The following is a 22,874-nucleotide window of genomic DNA, read 5'->3' as shown; positions in this document are numbered from 1 at the left end:
AGGCTGCAAAGCGAGAACTTGAAAGGCAGCGACAACTTGAATGGGAACGGAATCGAAGACAAGAACTACTCAATCAAAGGAACAAAGAGCAAGAGGACATAGTTGTACTGAAAGCAAAGAAAAAGACTCTGGAATTTGAATTAGAAGCTCTAGTGAGTCAAGTTTGATTATGCTTTGGGAATACAGTTGAGCCTTGAATGACACGGGGCTTATGGGCACAGATTCCATGCAGTCAGAACAGTTTGTGTAATTTTTGAATCCCCTAAAACCTAGCTGCTAGGAGCCTACTGTGGACCAGAAGCCTTACTGATAACATAAACAGTTAATTGACACGTTCTTCGTATGTTACATGTATCATATACTGTATTCTTGCAATAAATAAGTTAGAGGTAAGAAAATGTTAATACAGTCATAAAGAAGCAAACATACATTTACAGGACTGTACTGTTACTTACTAAAAAAAATCCGAGTTGAAGTGGACCCATGTAGTTCAGACTTGTGTTGTTCAAGGGTCATCTGTTAACCTGAACCGATAAAAGTGGTAAGAATAATTACTATTTTTCATTTGTTAAAGAATGATAAAAAGCATCAACTAGAAGGAAAACTTCAAGACATCCGGTGTCGACTCACCGCGCAAAGGCAAGAAATCGAGAGTACAAACAAGTCCAGAGAGTCGAGAATTGCTGAAATCACACACCTACAGCAGCAATTACAGGTGAGAAAATACACCCAGTAAATGCTTTTAGGGTTTACAAGCCCTGCTTTTCCTCTCTTTCGTTTCACTCATTCATTCCTACAAGCATCCAGCGTCTACCGTGTACTAGGTGCTGGGAAGCAAAGGTGGAAGTAGACAGGAGTTTAAAACGTAGGTTGTTGAGGAAAGAAACTCAACACAGTGTTTGCTGAGCCCTGCTGTGTGCCAGCCGGGGCCTCTCAGAGGCACTGAGGGTCCAGCAGTGAACAGGAGAGTCGAGAACCTCACCTTCATGGAGCTTACCTTCTATTTGCAGGGCAGACAGTACCAAAAGAAGTCAAGTGTGTTCTCTATTAGCGTATGAAAAGTGCTCCAGAGAGTGCATAGGAAAAGAGTCCTGGGAAGGAAGAGGGTAGTAGGGTTTTTTTTTTTTTTTTTTAAGATTTTATTTTTAAGTAATCTTGACACCCAACATAGGCCTTGAACTCATAACCCTGAGAACAAGAGTTGCACACTCCACCGACTAAGCCAGACAATACAGCCTGAGGGCAGTATTTTTTACTTTATTTTTTTTAGGTAGTATTTTAGACAGTATTTTTTAGGATTTATTTATGTCTTCACTCATTCATTCATTCATTCAGGGGTGGGAACAGAGGGAAAGAATCTCATCTCAAGCAGACTCCCCACTTAGTGTGGCACCTGACTTGGGGCTCGATCTCATGACCCTGAGATCATGACCTGAGCTGAAACCATGAGTTTTGGATGCTCAGCAGACTGAGCCCTCCAGGTGCCCCATCCAGCACAGTATTTTGTGTTAGGTGGTGAGGACAGGCTTCTCCGGGAGGGTCCCATCTGAGCAAAGACTTTAAAGAGAAAGAGCTAAGTGGTGCGGCTGTCTGGCACAGCAAGCTGAGGGCGGGGAGACAGCAGCGTGAGCATTGTGACCTCGTACCCCATGTTCAGCATGTGGTCATAGCAAGGAGACCACTGTGGTTGCAGCTGGCGGGATGGAGTATGTAGGACCTATGTTTCGCTCATGCAGCTGGCTTTACTGGGACGTGACAGTATAAGGAGGTGCAGTTCAATAGTCTAGGGGCAGTACCAGGGACGGACAGATGGTCAGTAGTGGGGAACATAACGGAATGCCATACGCAGTTCTACTTTCATTTTATCATGTATCCAGTGGTTACCACCACGTCGCCACCTGGCTTCGTTTCACTTGTTGAGCTGGAAGGGGGGGTGGTCATCAGATTCATGTAGGTACGTTCCTGCATGTGACTGAGCATTTTTGAAGTTTGTGATTTTTCTCAGCCTGATGTTGTGGAGATTCATCCATATTTCTGAGCAAATCAGTAGTTTGTTCCTTTTTATCACGGCATAGTATTTTCCCTATTCAGCCGTTCACCTGTTGATTGACATTTAGGTTCTTTCCAGTTGGGGACTTTTGTGTATAAGACTACAGTGAGTATTTAATTACAAGTCTTGATGTGGAAATATATTTTCTTTGTCTTGGTTTAATTTTAGGAGTGCCATTAATGTGTCATATAAATATATGGTTAACACTATAGGGAACTGTCGGACTGTTTCCCAGGTGGTCGTACCATTTTACACTCTCCCTAGCAGTGTTTGAGTACTTCAGTACCGTGTGAATAGAAGTGGTAAGAGGCTTGGTTTTAAGGGGGAACCAGTCCATTTCTGACCATTAAGTATGATGTGAGCTATAGACTTTTTTTTAGATGCCCTTTATCCAGTTAGGGATTTTCCTCCTGTTCCTTTTTTGCTGAATGTTTTTTAAACCATGAATGGGTGTTAAATTGGGTCATAATTTTCTTTTTCTGCATCTACTGAGATATTTACCTGTTTTTTCTCTTTGTTTTATTCATATGTTGATTTCCATTGATTGAAATTTGAATGTTAAGCCAACCTTCCATTCCTGAGATAAGCCATACTTGGTTGTGGTGTATTACTATTTTAAAAAAATAATTACTTGATTCAGTATGCTATTATTAAATATCTTTTAATTTAAATTCTTGAAAGATACTGGTTTATAGTTTTCTTGTAATGTCCTTATCCTATTTTGGTATCAGGGTAATAAACAAGAAAATAGTTGGAGAGTATTCCTTCCTCCTCCATTTTCTAAAAATGTTTGTGTTGGAATGGTGTTTTTCCTTTAAATTTTCATTCATCAGTGAAGCCATCTGGGCCTGAAGTTTTTTTTGTGGTAGGATTTTAATAGCAAAATGTAGTTAATAGATACAGGGGTGTTCAGATTTTCTTTTTGAGTCTGATGATTTGTATCTTCCAGTGAATTTTTTCTTTTCATCTAAATTGTCAAATTTATTTGTATAGAGTTGTTTACAATATTCTGTTAATGCTTTGCAAGTGTGTAGTGTCTGTAGTGATGTCACTTCTTTTATTCCTGATCATGGGAATTTGTATCTTCTTTCACCCTTCAACTTTTCCTCCTCTTTCCCTTCCTCTCCTTTCCCCTCCTCCTCTTCTCCATCAATCTACCTAGAAGTTTATTGATCTCATTGATTTTATTTTTTATTTTTATTTTTTAAATAAGCTTTTGGTTGTATTGATTTCTGTTTCATTCATACTCTTTATTATTTCCTTCCATCTACTTATTTTGGTTGTATTGATTTCTGTTTCATTCATACTCTTTATTATTTCCTTCCATCTACTTATTTTGGGTTTAATTTGCTTTTTCCTAGCTTCATTAAAAGGAAGCTTAGATTATTGAATATGGACCTTTTTTCATTTCTGATACAAACATTTTATTAAGGTATATATTTCCTTCTAAGCATTGTCATAGCCATATTACCCAACTTTTTAATGTGTTTTCGTATCCATTCAGTTCAAAATCATTTTCTTGGTTATTTCTTCTTTGATGGATTATTTAGAATTATGCTAGTTAGTTTCCAAATATTTTATTTGTTTTCCAGATACCTTGCTGATTTCTGATTTATTATGTGATAAGCTGTGAGCATACTCTGATTTCAATTCTTTTTAATCTTTTTAAGTATACTGAAATGTATTTTATGGCTTAGCATATGATTGTGTTGGTGAATATTTTATGTGTACTTGTGAAGAATATGTACTCTGTTGTAGTTGGGCAGAGTGCCTCATAAATGTCAATCAGAGCGAATTGATTCATGGTGTTTTTTTGTATTTTCTATGTCCTTACTGATTTTGTGACCTCTTCCGGCTGCTGCCAGAGGATATTGAAGACATTTTTCCTTTTTCCTTCGAGTTCTGTCAGTTATTGCTTCCTGTACTTTGAAGTCCTAACCAATTTGAGATATTAAGATAATGACTTACACTGTAAATAGTATCAGATGTTCACTGCTAGAAATTGTTCAAACATACTAAAAAGTGTGTGTACATTTTAAAAGGATATTGTTCTATATGATAAATTTTTTTATATGTCTTTCATTAACTATGAGAGATTTCATAAAATATTCTCTTGAAAAATTTAGGAATGAAGGCCATGTATTTATTTATTATCCCACTGAATGCCCTGTGACCAAACACATTTTTTTATTATGTATGATTGACACTTGTATGTTCACTTATTGACAATAAAATACAAATTAGGGTTCCTGAAAAAGTAGTGAAGTGAAAAATAATACATGGTTTGAAGAAGGCCAGGTATATCATGGGCTATGAGATACTGGTTCCCTTCCTTACTGTTACTCGCGGATGAGTCAGGTAGCCCTTCCTATTGGTCTATGACGTATTTTAGAAACTTGGGTTGACATTTTAAAGTGATGTTTATATAAGTTAAATAGTCTCAGTGATCTGAGCAAGGTTTTATCTTGATGTGTCATTGTCTTGGTATAGGAAAGAAACTTTGGGATTGGGTGAGAGATCTTTCCTAAGTATGTAAATTAATGAGGGGAGAATAGGAGAAGCTCAGCTGGCTGGGCCTTTTGGGGGAAACAGGTGAATTGTGTATTCTGTTTTGTCCAGATTGGGGGAAACGAGTGTGGATTATTCATAAGAGAAGATGCTTCCAGATCCTGTCTGTTGAGCTATCTCTCTCTCCTACTCAGAATTGTGGTTCACAAAGATCTATTGCTTATGAGCCAGTCTGTACCTAAGGATGGTTGTTCCAAAAAAGACTGCTTCTTGGTCTCTGATGGAAATTTTCAATTAAGACATTTTTATTTTCTCAAACCAAAAACCAGTGCATAGAGTTTTTTTTAAGTTTTTATTTAAATTCCATTTAGTTAATGTACAACATTTATGAAGTTTCAGCTGGAGAATATAGTGATTCTTTACTTACATACGATGCCCAGTGCTCATCACGGGTACCTCCTTCATGAGCCTTTGTTTTTTCTTCATCAAGGTAAAAATGAAAGTCAAGTATTCTTTCTTCTGTGCTGGAAAGGCTTGTCATTTTACCGAAATGTGTAGGAACTATATGGAATAATCTCAACTGAACTTACGCAGATACAGTGCTTGACAGGTCATCCATGAAAACTTCAAATAGCCTTTCACAGTGTGGGTTAACTTTTTTCTTATATAAGGTAAAAAATGGTTGGTTCAGGACTTTGATATACCTGTTGAAAATTATAGGTCCATCCTCAATGGTGGAAAACATATATGGCAGCCAAGCTTCTACCATGAGAAAGCTCTTCTTTCTATTTCCGTCTTCAGCTGTATGGGTGAACCTTAATTCAGCCCTACTAAGTATCAATATTCAGAGTAGAGTAGTTCCTATTCAGACTACTCTGTCAGTTCACAAACAGTCACTGCATTTACATTGGATCCCAATGCAAGGAAGAGATTGATTCTTTCAGTTTTCTCTGCTGAGTTGTACTTAAAGTACATTTTTGAAAGCTTCTAAATAGGCAGTAAGTCAATAAAAATTTAAGAAATCTCAAGAGAGCTCTAACTGTCTTAACTTTATTTCAGTGAAAAGCATTTGGCACATAGTTAATTGCTTGGCAAAAAAGCAAGAACTGCCCTGACTGGTGATTAAATGCAGTTTCTGACGTAGGATTTGGGATGAGATTAGAAGAGTCTTTGAGGGATGAGAAAACAGTCTTGTCTGCCTGGAGGTGGAATGTCCATGTAGTTTTCCCTGTCAGTTCATTGTTGTTTTCCTCCTTCTTTCCTAGGAGGCTCAGCAAATGCTCGGAAGACTTATTCCAGAAAAACAGATACTCAATGACCAACTCAAGCAAGTTCAGCAGAACAGTTTGCACAGTAGGTCTTTGCTTTTTAAAGTCGGCCTTCTCCTTTTCTACTGGCGTGATGCTCCTTCCGTGAAATGAGAACATTAAAAACCATTTTCCTCATTGCCAGTTTGCTTTTCTTACCTTGCAATGTTCTTCCAAAATAGGAGATTCACTTCTGACACTCAAAAGAGCGTTAGAAGTAAAAGAACTTGCTCGCCAGCAGCTACGAGACCAGCTGGATGAAGTTGAGAAAGAAACAAGATCAAAACTACAGGAGATTGATATTTTCAATAATCAGCTGAAGGTAACTGTTCTTTGTGTCCCTACGTATATGTTCTACCCTTTGATTTTTCTAACTGGCAAGGTGATGAGTTGGTACTCGATTCCAGAGAGAAAAATTTATGATGCTGGTTTGTCAGCCTTCCAGCAAACCTGCATACTTAAAGATGAGTGTTATGCGATCCAAAATGCACTTTCTCCTAAACATAAAGAGATGAATTTGGCATCTGTAAATGACAGCTGAGTGGCCCCCACACGACATCTGTCTTTAACCGGGATTATGTTTTTCTACGTCTCCATCCCTTCGTCTGTTGACAACTCCATCAAGTTGAAGTCCAAAAGCAAGCCTCCAAAAGTCTTTAGCATTCTTGAAGACTGCTAAAAAGGGATTGTTTTCTCTCTCTCTCTTTTTTTTTTTAAACTAAGAATTTTTCTTCCACTTCTTACCTTCAAGATTGTGCTTGAAGGTAAATCTGTATTTCTTAACCTCTCATTTTAAAGTGTTACTGTTGAATGGAGTAATTGCTTTTGTCTCTGTGGCAAAAGTGGTATGTGGTTTTGTCACATTCACATGGTAAAATTCCGTAAAATGCCAGAGCTTTTAGGAACGTGGAAGTGGTTGTGACAGCCTTCTTTGGATTTGATTTAATTTGCAACTTTATCATCTTACAACCATTAACTCTTATCTTTTTTTTTTTTTTTTAAAGATTTTATTTGTTTATTTGACAGACAGAGATCACAAGTAGACAGAGAGGCAGGCAGAGAGAGAGAGAGGGAAGCAGGCTCCCTGCTGAGCAGAGAGCCCAATGCGGGACTCGATCCCAGGACTCTGAGATCATGACCTGAGCCGAAGGCAGCTGCTTAACCCACTGAGCCACCCAGGCGCCCCATTAACTCTTATCTTATAACAAAACCAGAATGCAAGCACTTAACTGTCCTACCAACAATGAGCACATATAATATAGATTTAAGTAGATACTGGAGTTTTTAATCAACCATGTGTTTTTTTTTTTTTTTCCAGAGTTTATTTATTTATTTGACAGACAGAGATCACAAGTAGGCGGAGATGGGGGAGGCAGGCTCCCTGCTGAGCAGAGAGCCCAATGCGGGGCTGGATCCCAGGACCCCGAGATCATGACCTGAGCCGAAGGCAGAGGCTTAACCCACGGAGCCACCCAGACGCCCCATAATCAATCTTGTTCTTAAAAGAAATGGAGTTCCCACTGTTTTTCAAACACTCAGTTTTGTTTTCCATCTTAAAATATTTTATACTTAACTCTGGGTAATTTTGCGTTTGGCACTGGAAAAAGGAAAACTATTTTATTATTAAAAATAGGAAAAAATCTGGGACGCCTGGGTGGCTCAATTGGTTGGACGACTGCCTTCGGCTCAGGTCATGATCCTGGAGTCCCGGGATCGAGTCCCGCATGGGGCTCCCAGCTCCATGGGGAGCCTGCTTCTCTCTCTGACCTTCTCCTCGCTCATGCTCTCTCTCAAATAAATAAATAAAATCTTAAAAAAAGAAAAAAAAAGGGAAAAAATTAGAAAGCGTATTTGTGATATTTAGTTGGCCTTTGAATTGAAATTCTAGGCCAAATTGTTCAGACCTTTGAGTTTGTGGTATTTTTGCTTCCCCTGCGCCCCCCCCCCCCCCCAGTAAAAGGTAATGAGATTTTCTCCATTGTACAATGCCAGGCAAGTGCTCTTAGGGGACATATTATTTGACCCAACTTAGTGTTTAATGTTTGCTTTCATTCTTACACAGAATCTGTGTGTGTGTTTGTGTGTGTGTGTGTATGTGTATGTGTGGTGTAGGTATGTTCCACACTTACACATATATGATGGTATGAGATAAGTAAGTATAGAAAGTAGAGCTTCTCTGTCTCGAGAATAAACACAGTAAAAATGCCCACATGAATTCTCACTGTGACTTGTCACTATTTCAGGCAAAAAGAATATGATCACAGTGCTTTTTAATAGTCTCTTGGAACCCAAACGGTTAAACAGTTGGGTCTCTTCTGAACCCAGGCAGTAGTCCAGATTTCTGCCTTATTCTTAAGATTCCTTTTTCTTGCAAAATGACTCCCAAAGCAAAGTTCATGTATTAGAGGATGACGCTGCAGTGGGTAATTTTTTTTTTTTCCCCGAAATGCCTAGCCTGTTCATGGAGTGTTTGGCCTATTGGAACACCATTGCCTTTGCCGAAGAGAACACCTGCCGAGGTGGCTTCAGTCCCTCTTCCTGTGTGTCATTGACCCATGTTGTCTCGACTTAGAGCCGCTGACACAAAGGCTGCCACCAGCCTTTCCTTCCACTCTGTTCCTTTCCCCAGATACACTCATTCTGAAATCAGAGCAGGGCTGTCTTCCATTTTTATTTTATTTTTTTCCATTATTCACTTCAAATTTAATATAGAGCGTGAAAAAGGATGAGCCAGCGTAGCTTTATTATTTTATTTAACAACTCATTTGGAGGCCTTAACAAATACATTTTACTGCCTTACAGTTACTTTTTTTAGTATTCCTCTCCTGTCTGGTGAAACCAAAACAGAAACAGTTAAATTGAAGCATCAAAAGATTTATAATGTGATTGAGACAACCCTAGAGGCTGATTTTAGATACAGTCTCCTGAGTCTCCTTTTCCTTGTTGGAAAAGGATGTTGGATGATGTTAGATGATGTTGGAAAATAGGAATCATTTTCCCCCTGACTTTAGAGCACGTGTTCATCAGTAGCGATCACCATTGTTCGATGAGACAGACCAGGAGAGCCAGCATTCCAACCCCTGGGGTTTCCTCAGTGCCTCTGGTGGTGTAGCAGTGTCTTCACAGCATTCTCGCTAATGATGCAAAAATTACTTCTGCCTTGCTGGGAGTGAAACTTGGGCGATCATCCAGTCATCTCACGCATCTTATCTGATGGTGGGGACTCACTACCTCCCAAACCTTCCCTCCCAGAAGGAAACCAGCTGGAGAGTATAGAAGAAAATGTAGGACTTAACAGTTTTATTTTATAGTCACATAGCTTGTTCTCCTAGAGAAAGTTTTATTCAGTCGTTACCGGCTTGGTATGGAGACACTGGAGAGTGCCTTATGGCATGTAGAAGATAAACTTAGTTGAGCGGAGCGTTAAACCGATATTCAGTGACTGACTGCCCAAATGAGGATTCCAGTGAAAAAAAATCAATTCCCACATTTCTCTTGTAGACAACTAGTTCTTCGCTTCTTTTGATGCAAACTTGAAGTCGTGTGCAGTCCCTAACTTAGAAGGTCACATAAGCACTCTTCTTGTGCCCAGATTCTGAGGTGTAAGACCAGGATCAGGATATCTTAAATGTATTTAGTTTCTTCTTCTTCTTTTTTTTTTTTTTTAAGATTTTATTAATTTATTTGACAGAGATCACAAGTAGGCAGAGAGGCAGGCAGAAAGAGAGGAAGGGAAGCAGGCTCCCTCCTGAGCAGAGAGTCTGATGTGGGGCTCGATCCCAGGACCCCGAGATCATGACCTGAGCTGAAGGCAGAGGCTTTAACCCACTGAGCCACCCAGGTGCCCCTCTTTTCTTCCTTTTTTTTTTTTTTTTTTTTTTTAAGATTTTATTTATTTATTTGCGAGAAAGAGAATGAGAGAGAGCATGAGAGGGGAGAGGTTAGCAGGAGAAGCAGACTCTCTGCCAAACAGGGAGCCTAATGTGGGATTCGATCCCATGACTCCAGGATCATGACCTGAGCCAGAGGCAGTCAGTTAGGCAACTGAGCCACCCAGGAGCCCTGTATTTAGTTTCTAAAACACAGAAGAGTTTAGAGAGTAGGTATGTTTTATCATCCCCTCCCCCCTTTTAAACATACTGATTCAGTCTTTTCTACCAAGTTCAGATTCATTCTTCTTTTAGGAGTCTCTGCTTTCTCTTCACTTGAGGTAGAATTACATTCCTGCTTCTTCACCCAAGACCAGGTAACCAGTGATGGAAATGCTCAAGTCATTAATTCAAGGGGGGAAAAGATTACTTTTGCAGTCAGGTTAGCCAGTGTATGTTTCATCTAGGTAGCAACATACTGAAAACATACAGCGTGTTTACAATTACAGTCATGATTTTAAATAGCTCTAGATTCAGAGATATGAAACAAAAGGTCTCTAGAGTCATCTTCCTGATCTCATAGAAATCGAGGGCTCCTTCTTTCCTTTCAGACAAAGCTATTTTTCCATGTATTTTTATAGACAGTTACCTAATAGATGTGATATTTATGTATTTGATAAATAATCCCAAGATGCAACTGTCTTTCATTTTCTAATTTATCACCCCAAACCAAGAATTACTTGAGAAGAGAAGCAGAGGAATCCCAGTGTAGCAAATAGACTCTGCTTTTTTAAGGTCATAGGAAAGGGCTTTGGTTGGGGGGGGGGCAGCAGTGGGGAGGGCAGGGGGTAAGATATGGTAGCACACTGAGATATTGACTCTTTTGTGCTAGAAATCCCCTGATTAGCATCCTTTGTATTTCTCCTGCCTTTTATATGAACAGTAAATTTCAGCTTTCTGATGATCAGATAAAATATTTGATCAGGGATTTAATCATGAATAATGGATTTTGTTTGTAATTATTGCTAATGAGAAATAATACTTAGTTTTACTTTAGTGGATCCTATTTGTTTACCATACTTACTCTGCTTTTAAAATGTACTCTGTATGCAACAAATATTTTCTCATACTAAGAAATCCCTAGTTCTCGCATTCATTTTCTAGAAACATCAATTTAAACATTTTCTATGAACTTCTCCTTTTACTTAATTTTACATGAAAATCAAAAACTCTTAATGTTTTTTGAAGAAGCTGTGTGCCTTAGGCACATAGAGATATTCCTGTCATTATTTTTCTTACATACGGTGCCTTACCTATAGGTTTAAAATTGTGGTTCTAGCAAGTGTCAAATAACGTTACCAACAGGGACTTTTCAGATAGAAGCACTTGACTTCTCCTTGCCCTTGGCAATGTTAATAGTCACTTGTACCAGTTTTCTTTGACACAGACAGCCTAATATTCCATATTTTTGTATCTTAACTATGATACAGGGCGGCAACATATTGTACGGCTTACAGTTTTCAAGGCGTTAAGTGTGTGCCACATGAGAGACTCAGCACTCAGAGAGGCAAGACGGTGTGTTTCATGTTGAAAAGCTTGAGTCGGTATTGATTCCCATCTAGTCACTATGTGCTGGGCAACAAGTCCTAATGTGAATGACATTTACGTTAGAGCATTTCTTTCTTCCAATCAGTGTCAATGGAGGAGGCCATATTGCCGGGCCTGGCCCTTCTCCTGGGCTGTGTCATCCCCTTAAACTCCTTTCTGAAGATGCCCATGCCCTTCTTAGGCAACGCACCTCCTTCTCAGATGAAGAGAGATGAACTATCTCCAGCTCTGTGCTCGTTTCCCCCACACAGTCGAGTGCCCTGTGTCTAAGAGAGTTTCCCATGAGCGCGAAGCCTTCTTTGTCAAAGTCAATGATTATACTCCATAAATTGTGGAGTATAAATCGTGTCCTTTTGACAAATCGTGTGTGTGGTGGAAGCCCTGAACTACAGGCTAGATAAGGTACTGTAAACTGTGGTCTTGTCTTTATAGCAAGTATTTTAATAGGTCATTGGATTGGCCATTTGGCCGCGAAATTTTGAAAGACAGCACTCACCCGTGATTTGGTTCTGTGTGCATATTTCCATCAAATGGGAGACAGTATTATAGTCAGTAATACTATTCTAAAAATGGACAGTATTCTATTTCTTAGCAAAATTGAGTTTTTCAGACTAACTGAGAATTACGCATTGTATTTTTTAAATATACTTGGGAAATCCAGGCTTCTTAGACACAAGAGGCTATTAGGAGAGAGAACTTCTGCCCATATGATACCTGTCTGAAAAATTGTTCCTAAGAACTGAGCTGATGTTAAAATGAGAATGCCAGTTATAGTAAATAAGGGGTTTTGGTTTAACTGAGGCTTTTATATTCTTGGTTTCAGACACTTGGTTTCACGGCAGCCTCATTCATTAGGAAGGCAGTGAAGGGCAAAATGTTTAGCAACTAGGGAAAAAGAGAAAAGAGCTGGAGAACAAACTGCAGAATAGAATGAGAATCAGGAAAAAAAAATGCAAGTAAGGGAAATAATGAAGGAAAGAAAAAGATCCAGAAAGAGGAGGTACAGAGACAGCAAGAGAAATCAGCGTAAACGCAAATAAAAAAGCAACATTGCTTTCTTACATTAGTAGAATAACGTTTGGCTGTTTCATGCTTTGCTGTCTGCTTTTGTTCATGCTTAAATTTTCTTTTTACCTGTGTGATCCTTATGAAAAGACCTGTTCAGCACAGAAAGTAATAAAACTCTCTCATTCAATGTGCTTGTGATTGTGGAAACTTTATGCAGATTCCTTGAATAAAGAAAAAAATCAGAATGTGCCCGAGCCTCAAAAGAATTAACAGGTGTTACATATACCAGACTCTGGGCTGTACCCACAGGCTTGGTTGGTTGGTTGGCTTCTTTTATGGTGTGGGTTTTCCTTTTGAGGTCTTGAAGAAAATATTTAACAAAAGGTCATTTGGGGAAGGGAAAAAAGCAGAATTCAATCTTTTGAAAAAAACATTTTTTTTTTTATTCTCTTGTTTAGCCAGAGCCTTTGACCGTTTTATGGTTTAGAATAACCTGTATTTAAAATAATGGGTTATTGATTTATAAGATGAAACTGAGACATTTTGGGAAAACTCAGATGTTCAGGACAAAACAGAGTCCGTTTTCTTGGTAACAGCAGGGTAGATACCAAAGCCTCTTGGGAGACATGGGTGAAGATTCTTAATTAGCTCTACGTACAGAGAGGGCAGGATTTTCTAGCTCTTCTCCCTCTTCTGTCCACCTGTCTTCTCACCCTTTCACACATACACACACACACACACGCACACACACGCTCCAGTGCATTCATCTCTGGCTGTCACATAGCACTTACAATAGACTGACTACCATTTGTTCCGTGGGGAACTGGAATTCCTGTTTGGTTGAATAATGACTTCAGATTTAGAACAGTATTTAAATATGTTTTTAAACATTAATACACCCCTCTCAGAATTTAACTGATCAATATATATTTTTTTGTAATCTGCCCATTTTTTTAAAAAAGATTTTATTTATTTATTTGACAGAGAGAAATCACAAGTAGATGGAGAGGCAGGCAGAGAGAGAGAGAGGGAAGCAGGCTCCGCTGAGCAGAGAGCCTGATGCGGGACTCGATCCCAGGACCCTGAGATCTTGACCTGAGCCGAAGGCAGCGGCTTAACCCACTGAGCCACCCAGGTGCCCCTGTAATCTGCCCATTTTAATGCATCAAGAACAAATACATTTCCCTCCGTTTACTTTGATTTGGGTACAGTTTCTGTGTTTCGCAGTAGCTACTTTTCAGATTTTTCCATGCTGGTACAACTTTCCCTGTCCTCACTGGGTTTGATGATTGGCTTTTTTTTTTTTTTAATGGCTTTTGGTCTGTTTCATAACCATTTCCTTGGGATATTTTAAAACTATATTTTTAAACTCAAAAAGCTTTTTAAAAATTCTGATACTGTGTGCTATATATTCTCCCTGGGTGAGAAATAAAGTGACATATATATTTATATAAAAGCACTTCTGCTTTTGACTTCTGTAGGTATTAGGTTGAGCTAAAACAAACACTTGAAATTTTTGATGCCGGCATCTAGATCAGTTTCCTAGGTCCATTTCATATTAACAGAATGAAGATTATTATAAGCATAAGAGATGTGTCCTAAACAGCTTTATTTTGATCTAAAATGTTGAGCTCATGAATTTCAAGTAATTAACATGTGTTTATTTGGTCTCACGTTTCCAAGAGACAGCCTGAGGTAAAAGCAAGAAGCAGAATAATCCTTCAAAATAATTTAATGACCAAATGAGCAATAAATGTCCATGAACTACTAGCCTTTCCAGGTCACTATTGCTAGTTAATGTTTTTGTCTCTTCACAAGCATTTATATAAAGTAATGTTTATGAAAAGGCATCCCATACGTATTGTTCTGCTGGATACTATTCTGTATTTCCAGTAACACCACTTCACATAATACACTTATTTTTGAGTGTTTCTGAGTCCAAATAAAGGGTTAATGGAGTTTTTAAGTCAAGGGGTTCTGCGCCCCTTGCGTAGCAATAAAACAACTGTCATTAGGAAATTTGAACGCAAGCCATGTTTCTCAGGGCAAAGAAAGAGTTGAATCTTCTGGAGTATTCAATTTGTCCAGCATATTGCTTTTGAAATACTTTGGCTGTATGCCATAGGATGTCCAAAGATGTTTTATGGTACAAATATCTTAATTCTTTAGGGGAAATGAGTGATTTTTTTCCCCCCTGAGTTGAAGGAAGAAAGTTTTTTTTTTTAAAAAAAGCAAGCTTATTTTCATTTATCTTTGCTAATACATGATGGAATCTTATTTGCCAGCTATCTTCCTATTGTGGTTCCTAATCTGAATTAGATCAAAGACCCCCTTCAGAATCCAGTAAAAGCTCTGAGCCTTCTCTGCAGGAAAAATGGCTGTATACCCCAGTTTTCATGCTGTCTCATAGTGTTCCCAGAGACAAAGCTTGTTCATAGACCCTGCTGAAGAAACTCTTGGTGATAAAGGTCTTATCTCTTTAATTTACACACACTACACATTCTGTAGTTTTATTTTCTTACATATTTATAACCCATAGCTGAAACTTTTTTTTTTAGCTGAAACTTCTTTGATGCATGTTTAATTACTTCTTCTTGATTAAGAAAGGCATTACACTCTCTTAAGAGGTAATATCAAATTACCACGCACTGTGCCTGTGTAAATCATCTCATATCCTTGAATAGAACTCAGAGAAGAAAAATCAAAATTGCTCAATGAATATCCAACCAATTAAGTGTGACTGTTGTAGGGTTATTGATTTTAGAAAAAATTAACTTTAGGAAGAGCCACAAGGGAGGTCATGAATCTTGGTTCTCAGTAATTTCTTATTTTTCTGTTTTTATTTTCGTTAGAATAGAGAAATAACTGTGATAAGACTCAATAGGACGCGCAGGGTTACCTCAATGAGGTTGGCCACCAGGAAAAGGTGTTAAAATTCATGTCATGAGGTTTTTCATGGCTGCTTCTCCCAGTGGTTTTGTCGTTTCCTAAATAGATAACTTAATGATACCAGATTTATTTGTCACCTTAGAAATGTTTCCCTGAAGGCATTAAAAGGGCACTCTTAGGGGCGCCTGGGTGGCTCAGTGGGTTAAAAGCCTCTGCCTTTGACTCAGGTCATGATCCCAGGGTCCTGGGATCAAGCCCCAAATGGGACTCTCTGCTTGGCAGGGAGCTGCTTCCCCCGCCCCCCTCTCTCTGCCCGCTTCTCCGCCTACTTGTGATCTCTCTCTGTGTCAAATAAATAAAAATTTAAAAAAAGGGGGGGGCACTTTCAAATCACTGACTGCACTCGAGTATCTTAAACAGTAGTGTTGAAAGGGAAGGACGGAGCTGTACAAAGCCCTCTGTCCACCACATGAAGGGACTGCACCCCACAAGGCCCATGTCATGCTCAGAAATCTTCCTTCGTTCTGTAGATTGCCCTCCTAGAAGTTCAACTTTTAGAAAAAAGTTGTCAGGCTTCGGAATCGTGAATTTTCTGCTTTGTCTTAAGCTCCCAAGTCCAAGGAGAGAGAGACCTGGGGTGCCTGCCTCTTGGCCGCATCTCGATTGTGCAGGGCTGTGCGCAGCAATACTTGAATTGGGTGAAGGGAATGATAGAAAGACTTTGCCGTCTTCACCTCTAGATCATGAGATGCCTGGGCCTTCTGTTACCTTATCTGACATCTGTGACTTTATGCCCCTGCCTACTCCAGTTCCTGGGAGGCACCTGAAGCTGCAGCATACATGTGAACAGTTCAGGGTTGGGTTCAGCCTTGCCTGTCAGTGAGGCTGGCTCCAAAATAAATGCGGTTTTAAAATTACAAAATACCTTCCTTCTTGGGTATTTGATAAATTTAAAAATTGGTTTTAAAAACTGTCTTATTAAAAAAAAACTGTCTTATTAATAACATGATTTTCTTCCTGTAGCTTCTTTAAATTCACTCTATTGCTTTTTATTTTATTGTGCCTCCTAAGACATTCCTAGCTTTACTGCTGTCTGTCTTGACTTTGTATCTGGTAATTAATGATCTGTAAGTTAACGTTCAATCATAGAGGCCTGTATAGGAAGGAAATATGCATTGTAATTGTTTGGTAAAGTGGAAAACCACTTTTCTTAGGTGCATTGGTACATCACGGGCAGTGTTCACTTCAGTTGCTGTTGTTAAATATTTTGAGTATCACTCTGCCTAGAGATACATTTTTCCTGGGTAAAGTAATAGCTTTTCTCTTTTAATACATAATCAGAGTCCTGAACACCAAACTCAAAGGTTCCTCTTCCCCTGCCATTTCTTACTCCTTTGTATTTAATTTCAGCTTGGTTATTTTGCTTACTAGTTATGCCTTTTTGGTTTATTCCTGTAAGAAGACTAAAACCCTGAATATAAGAGACACTGAAATAAATAAGGACTAATTTTTTTATGTGATCAACAGTGTTGAAAAATTTAACAGATCTTAAAGCAGAAGGAAAACCCAGGGGTCATCCACTCTGATTCAGCTGTTCGCCCATGTCAGGGACTTGAGATCAGAATCCAGGTTTCTTTTTTTTTCCCAGTTCAGTACTTTTGATTGTTGTCTATTGTCGTAAATTACTCTTTCTGAACCTGTTTAAGAATTTTATGCAACCAAAGGTGAAATTCTATTTTTTAAATTTTTATTATTATTTTTTTAAGGTGAAATTTTAAAGTAAGGAAAGGAAACATTTCAGTCACTTTTTCCCCTTCCTTTTAAAAGGTCTCAGCCACTGGGCTAATGATGGGGCAGGCCATCGCTGTCTCTGCAGGACCTACCTTTTGGGTCCCTCTCTTAGGACTGTAGAGATAGATAGATAGATAGATAGATAGAATTTTTAAAGATTTTATTTATTTATTTGACAGAGATCCCAAGTAGGCAGAGCAGCAGGCAGAGAGAGAGGGGAAACAGGCGCCCAGCTGAGCAGGGAGCCCAATGCAGGACCCGATCCCAGGACCCTGAGATCATGACCTGAGCCAAAGGCAGAGGCTTAACCCACTGAGCCACCCAGATGCCCCTGTAGAGACTGATTTAATATCACCCCTCTGCCGTTTTCCTTTTCACATAGATATATTAACTGAGCCAAGAGTACAGATTACTCTAAAAATCAGAAGTGGCCCCTTTTTTACTTTTGTCTCTAAAATATCAAATCCAAGTCACATGTCCAGGGCACATGCCTAGGGCACAGTCCACCACTGTGGACCCTACAGAGTTGTTTCTTTCTGCTGCATCCTGCCTAGATAGTCCCAGTCTTATCTGCTGGTTCCCCACCAAAGTCCCTTCCTTCCTTCCCTGCCTTTCCAGGGCCTGCTGACCTCCAGTGATTCCCCTGTCCCCCCTCAGTACGATCTCCCAACTTTCTGATCTCCAGACACTTTTTCTTATATCTCACTGCTTCCTTTTAGGACCTCTCAAACTCACTTCTGGTTTATAAAATACGCATCCACGTGCTCACTCTTTATCCTGAGAACAGGGCTCCTGGGTGGCTCAGTGGGATAGCTGCTGCCTTCGGCTAGGTCATGATCTCGGGGTCCTGAGATTGAGCACCACGTCGGGCTCTCTGCTCAGCGGGGAGCCTGCTTCCCTCTCTCCTTCTCCCTGCCTCTCTGCCTACTTGTGATCTCTCTCTCTCTCTCTGTCAAATAAATAAATTTTTAAAAAAATCTTTATCCTGAGAACCGTTTAGCTAGCACAAGGTTTTCCTAACCCTTAGGGCTTTTCTCTAGGAATGAGTGCATTATAACACTATAACAACACTGATCTTCTCTAGACAGTGCTCTGCCTTTGTTCCATCTCTGAATGAACCTAAAGGGAGGTTTTCAAGGCAGGAGGAAACCTGCCCATTTGGACTTGACCAGTGAACAACATGAAGAAGACAGGTGGTCTTAACTTTAGTTCTTGTATCTCACCAAAGGGACCCCAGGGCGCGGGGGACCAGCCTTAGTTACCCAGATGAGGAAGTCAACTGGAAATGCATCCTTGGCTCTACTGGATACTGACTCATCTGATTTATTGTTGACACAAGCAAGAGGAGTCTTGGTGACTGAATCTGCTAGTGACCATTGAGTTCCTGTATGGAATCGAGGGTTCCCCCTCAACAGGCATTTCTTTATTCTTCACACTTTAGGCTGTTTAAACTTCTGACTTGAGTACTTTAATATCATAAAACGCATTTTATATCAGTAGTTCTGGGAAATCTCCATTTTTCCTGGGGAATGATACCAAATGAGGAAGTTGGGTCCAGTCCAACATGGTGACCGTCATGTTAACGCATTTGTATTCAGCCCATCTGATGGGTTAGTTTGGAGGAAGTCGACCCCTTCATACTTGGATTTAGCAAGAGAAGATGCTCTGGAAGGGTGTGATGTGGTGGGGACAGTCAGGGTTGTGGAGCAGAGAGATGTCCATTTGGTCTAAGGCCGCCTAGCATAAGAAGGGGAGGTTTTGATGGAGGTGGTGTGTGTTTTCCAAGCCAGCAGAGGCTGGTGTTGATTCGTTATCAGCAGTACCTCAGGGTTTTATTGATGATCATCCCCATACCTTAAAATTGGTTAAGTCCATGTCTGTTGCCAAGACTTGAACAACGTAGCTTCTCTAATACCCGTCACTGGCAAGTTCCTTCCAAAGAATGTAATGGAAAATGGTGTAATGTTTTATGACTCACTAAAACATAATCTGGAAGAGCTCTTGGAGATCAGTCATGTCAAAATGTAGACTGATCTCAGCTTTCCAAGTTAACATTTTTCAAATCTGTGATGTTTGTCTTCTAAATGGCTAGACTTCCCCACTATGAAAATGCTGCATGCTGATAAACGGTGGAAATGCCTGTCACCTTGTGTCATTAAGTGAATTGTTCCCTGATTGTTTATAGGAACTAAGAGAAATCCATAATAAGCAACAGCTCCAGAAACAGAAGTCCATAGAGGCTGAACGTCTGAAACAGAAAGAACAAGAGCGAAAAATCATAGAATTAGAAAAACAAAAAGAAGAAGCCCAAAGGTGAGTCTTTTCTTGTGGATTGTGGATCTGGCAGGAAACTTTGAGTATTTATTATATTTTGCAGGACTTCTGCGAGTACCTACGGACCAGAAATAGCCTTCAGTTGTGTGTGTGTGTGTACTCAAGCACAAATACATGTGTATATAAATCTTTGCATATATAAGTACCCCCTGAAGTTTTTGGTTAGCTTCCAGAGCTCTCCTAAGCTACTACTATGTAGATAAATAGAATTATACAAGGAAATTAGGACACTTGGTATGCTCATTTGCATGCCAATGACCAAAATACGTTTCCAGTTCACAGCCTTTTAATAACAGTGGCTGTCCCAAGCGCCGGGTTTGAAATCAAAGCCCCTGAGCGCTAGCCACACAGGCTTTCTCCAGCAGGGCTGACAGTGTGCCGTTCCGACTTCTTTCTCCTTTTCTTCAGCTGCAAATTAAACTTGAGTATAAAAGGAGAAACTTTGCTTCTGCTTAGGATCCAGACACATTTTTTTGTTTGTCTTTGTTTAATATATTTGTGTTTGTGGTTTGTTACTTTTACTGGTAACTTTCTGTCCTGAATCGGGGAAATTCATTTATTAACTTTTCGGTGTGTCTGATTTTGTTACTGGATATTTGCTTTCTAAAGGTCAATTAATTAATTTTTGACTCAGGAAATAAAAATGACCAAATATTTCAGTGATGTACCATAAATTGTAAAAATTGGTTATCGAAGATAGAATAAAAGGTTGAAGATACAGGGGCGCCTGGGTGGGCTTTGTCGGTTAAGCATCTGTCTTTGGCCCAGATCACAATCTCAGGGTCATGGCATCGAGCCCTACATCGGGCTCCCTGCTCAGTGGGGACCTTGTTTCTCACTTTGCCTGTGCACCCCCTGCTTGTGCTCATGTTCTCTCTATCAGAAAAATAAAATATTAAAAAAAAAATAACTAGTATATTAAAAAAAAAAAAAAAAAACAGAACATGAGGCAAGTCATTGATTTTAGTGGGCTGAGCGCAGTTAAATTACCTAGAGGGGGTGCACATGTGGGCGTGTGTAGTACAGTTGTCCCTTGAAAAACAAGGGGGTTCAGGGCACAGACCCCCTGCTCAGTTGGAAGTCTGAGTGTAACTTCTGACTCTCCCAAAACTTAACTGCTAACACCCTACTGTTGACTGGAAGGAAGCCTGCAGATGATAATAAATGGTTGATTAACACATATTTTGTATCTGTGTTACATACTGTGTTCTTGCAATGAGGTGAGCTAGAGAGAGAAAATGGTAAACTTATAAGAGAAAATACACTCAGAGCCCCGTGCTGTCCAACACCTGCATGTAAGTGGGACTGCACAGTTCACCAGTGGGCAGGCGGGTAGGGTCTCCAGCCAGATCAGAAGACTATTTTATAGTTCTATTGGGGTATGGTTCAAGGATTCACTTCCTGGATGTGCTGATTACCCCTAACTCCATCCTTTCCTTATCTTTAAAGTGGATAAACGCTTTGATTATTCACTCTGTGCTGCACTGAGCTTTAACATTTCTATGGAGTAGAAATCCATACACAAAATATCCAAATAAAAAAACAGCAAATTTCCTGCTTTCAGTCATATAAACAGTACCTAAAAATTAATTTCAGAAATTACATGGTTAGACACTATACATGATGACTTTTATTAATAGCAAATATTAAGCAAATTCTGGTCTGCTTTGTTGTTGTTACGATTGATAACATAGACAGGGGACCCCCTTCCAAAAAACTTTCTTGTTCTTTCTCAAAAGATGTTTTGAAAGCAAGTAAAACGTTAAAGATTTAAATTAAAAATTTTACTGCACAGGGGCACTTGGGTGGCTCAGTGGGTTAAAGCCTCTGCCTTTGGCTCAGGTCATGATCTCAGGGTCCTGGGATCCAGCTCTGCATCTCTCTGCTCAGCAGGGAGCCTGCTTCCTTTCCTCTCTCTCTGCCTGCCTCTCTGCCTACTTGTGATCTCTGTCTGGCAAATAAATAAAATCTTTAAAAAAAATTTTTTTTTTACTGCACAGAATTTTCACATGCATACATAGTAGAAATAAATATATGTATATATATATTTTTAAAGATTTTATTTATTTATTTGCCAGACAGAGATCGCAAGTAGGCAGAGAGGCAGGCAGAGAGAGAGGAAGGGAAACCGGCTTCCTGCTGAGCAGAGAGCCCCATGCGGGCGGGGCTCGATCCCAGGACGGTGGGATCTTGACCTGAGCCAAAGGCAGAGGCTTTAACCCATTGAGCCACCCAGACGCCCCTAAATATATTTTTTAAATGGGGAATACAAGCTTTCCTTGTTTATGTTATGTTCCTCTAGCAGTTCCCTAATTCCAGCGGATGACCTCTGTGCCTTGGCCATGCCATAGGATAGCAGTCCAGGGTGTAGAGCCTAGAACCGAGCTGCTTGGGGTTGAGCCCTAGGCAGGTGTGGCCATGTGACCTTGGACAAGCCTTTCCACACCTCTGCCTCATTTTACTCCCGTGTAAAAATGGGGACGTTAATAGGACCCACTTCCCAGGTGTGAAGGCTCATGGAGCTCGTATAGGGAGCTATATGAGGATATTGCTTCCTTTTGCATGTAAGTTTTCTGATTTTGTAGCCGATTGTGCAGTGAGAGGAAAAAAAAAAACCCAACCATCCCTGGTCCTGCCCTGTGGGCTTCAGGTCGAGGTCGTCTTAGACCTCAGGGCCTGGACGATCTGTTCACTGCACTTGTCCCTTCACGCCCGCAGCTTGGACACACACACAGTTTTCCGGTTCGGGAAAATGCCGGAGCCTGAGACCGAGTAACAGGATGGCTACTGCCTGAAGGGTTCGATGGAATCTGTTGCATCTGCCCTCAGTTCTGGGGAGCTCCGTGTGTGTTCGTGGGGGCCGCTCTCTCGCCTTCGGTTGTTCTGTGTGTGTGAGGGCTTTGCGCAGGGACATACCAGTGTTCCCGTCGAGAAGTCGCTGTCCGTCTCCAGCCACTCGGTCAGATACATCAGGAATCTTCTTCCTGTGCTCTCCCGAGTCCCGTGACTTCCTCCTCTCCCTCAGAGGCCGAGGCCCGAGAGCCTCTGTCTCACGGGTTCCGAGCGATCCGTCCGAGGCACCGTGTCCGCTGCACGGGGAGCCTCGCTGGCTCCCGGAGCCTCTTCTGCGGCCGAGCGCAGGCGCGGCGCGAGCTTCCGGCGTAACCGCGCGCTGTGTTCGCAGGCGAGCGCCGGAGCGCGACAAGCCGTGGACGGAGCATGCGCAGCCGGACGACGACCACCCGCGGCCGCGGAAGAGCCACGAGGAGGAGAAACCGCGCAGGGAGGAGAGTGTCAAGAAGAAGGACGGGGAGGAGAAAAGCAAGCCCGACACGCAAGACAAGACGAGCCGGCTCTTCCACCCGCACCCGGAGCCGGCCAAGCCCGCTGTCCAGGCGCCCTGGTCCTCCACAGGTAGTCGGGGCCAAAAGCCATTCTCGCAGATCCGCTCCCTCGGCTGGGGTCGCGAGGGAGCGCCGCGGCTCCGCAGGCCTGTCCGGGCTCCTTGCA

The 22,874-nt window shown here is 40.7% G+C and overlaps 1 protein-coding gene across 4 annotated transcripts in view; it reads left to right on the top strand.

Annotated features, from left to right (window-relative positions):
* Positions 1 to 22,874, top strand: part of ITSN1 (intersectin 1) — a 214,038-nt gene that overhangs the window by 115,791 nt on the left and 75,373 nt on the right. For all 4 annotated transcript variants that reach the window (XM_044250981.1, XM_044250982.1, XM_044250984.1 and 1 more), the window contains exons 13-18: positions 3 to 152; positions 575 to 715; positions 5,824 to 5,911; positions 6,048 to 6,187; positions 19,216 to 19,343; positions 22,549 to 22,778. In XM_044250981.1, coding sequence (XP_044106916.1) covers positions 3 to 152; positions 575 to 715; positions 5,824 to 5,911; positions 6,048 to 6,187; positions 19,216 to 19,343; positions 22,549 to 22,778 — 877 coding nt within the window. The remainder of the gene's footprint in view (positions 1 to 2; positions 153 to 574; positions 716 to 5,823; positions 5,912 to 6,047; positions 6,188 to 19,215; positions 19,344 to 22,548; positions 22,779 to 22,874) is intronic.

Source organism: Neovison vison, chromosome 6 (genome assembly GCF_020171115.1).
Source record: "Neovison vison isolate M4711 chromosome 6, ASM_NN_V1, whole genome shotgun sequence".
NCBI lineage: Eukaryota > Metazoa > Chordata > Mammalia > Carnivora > Mustelidae > Neogale > Neogale vison.
This window is presented reverse-complemented; position numbering and strand designations above follow the sequence as displayed.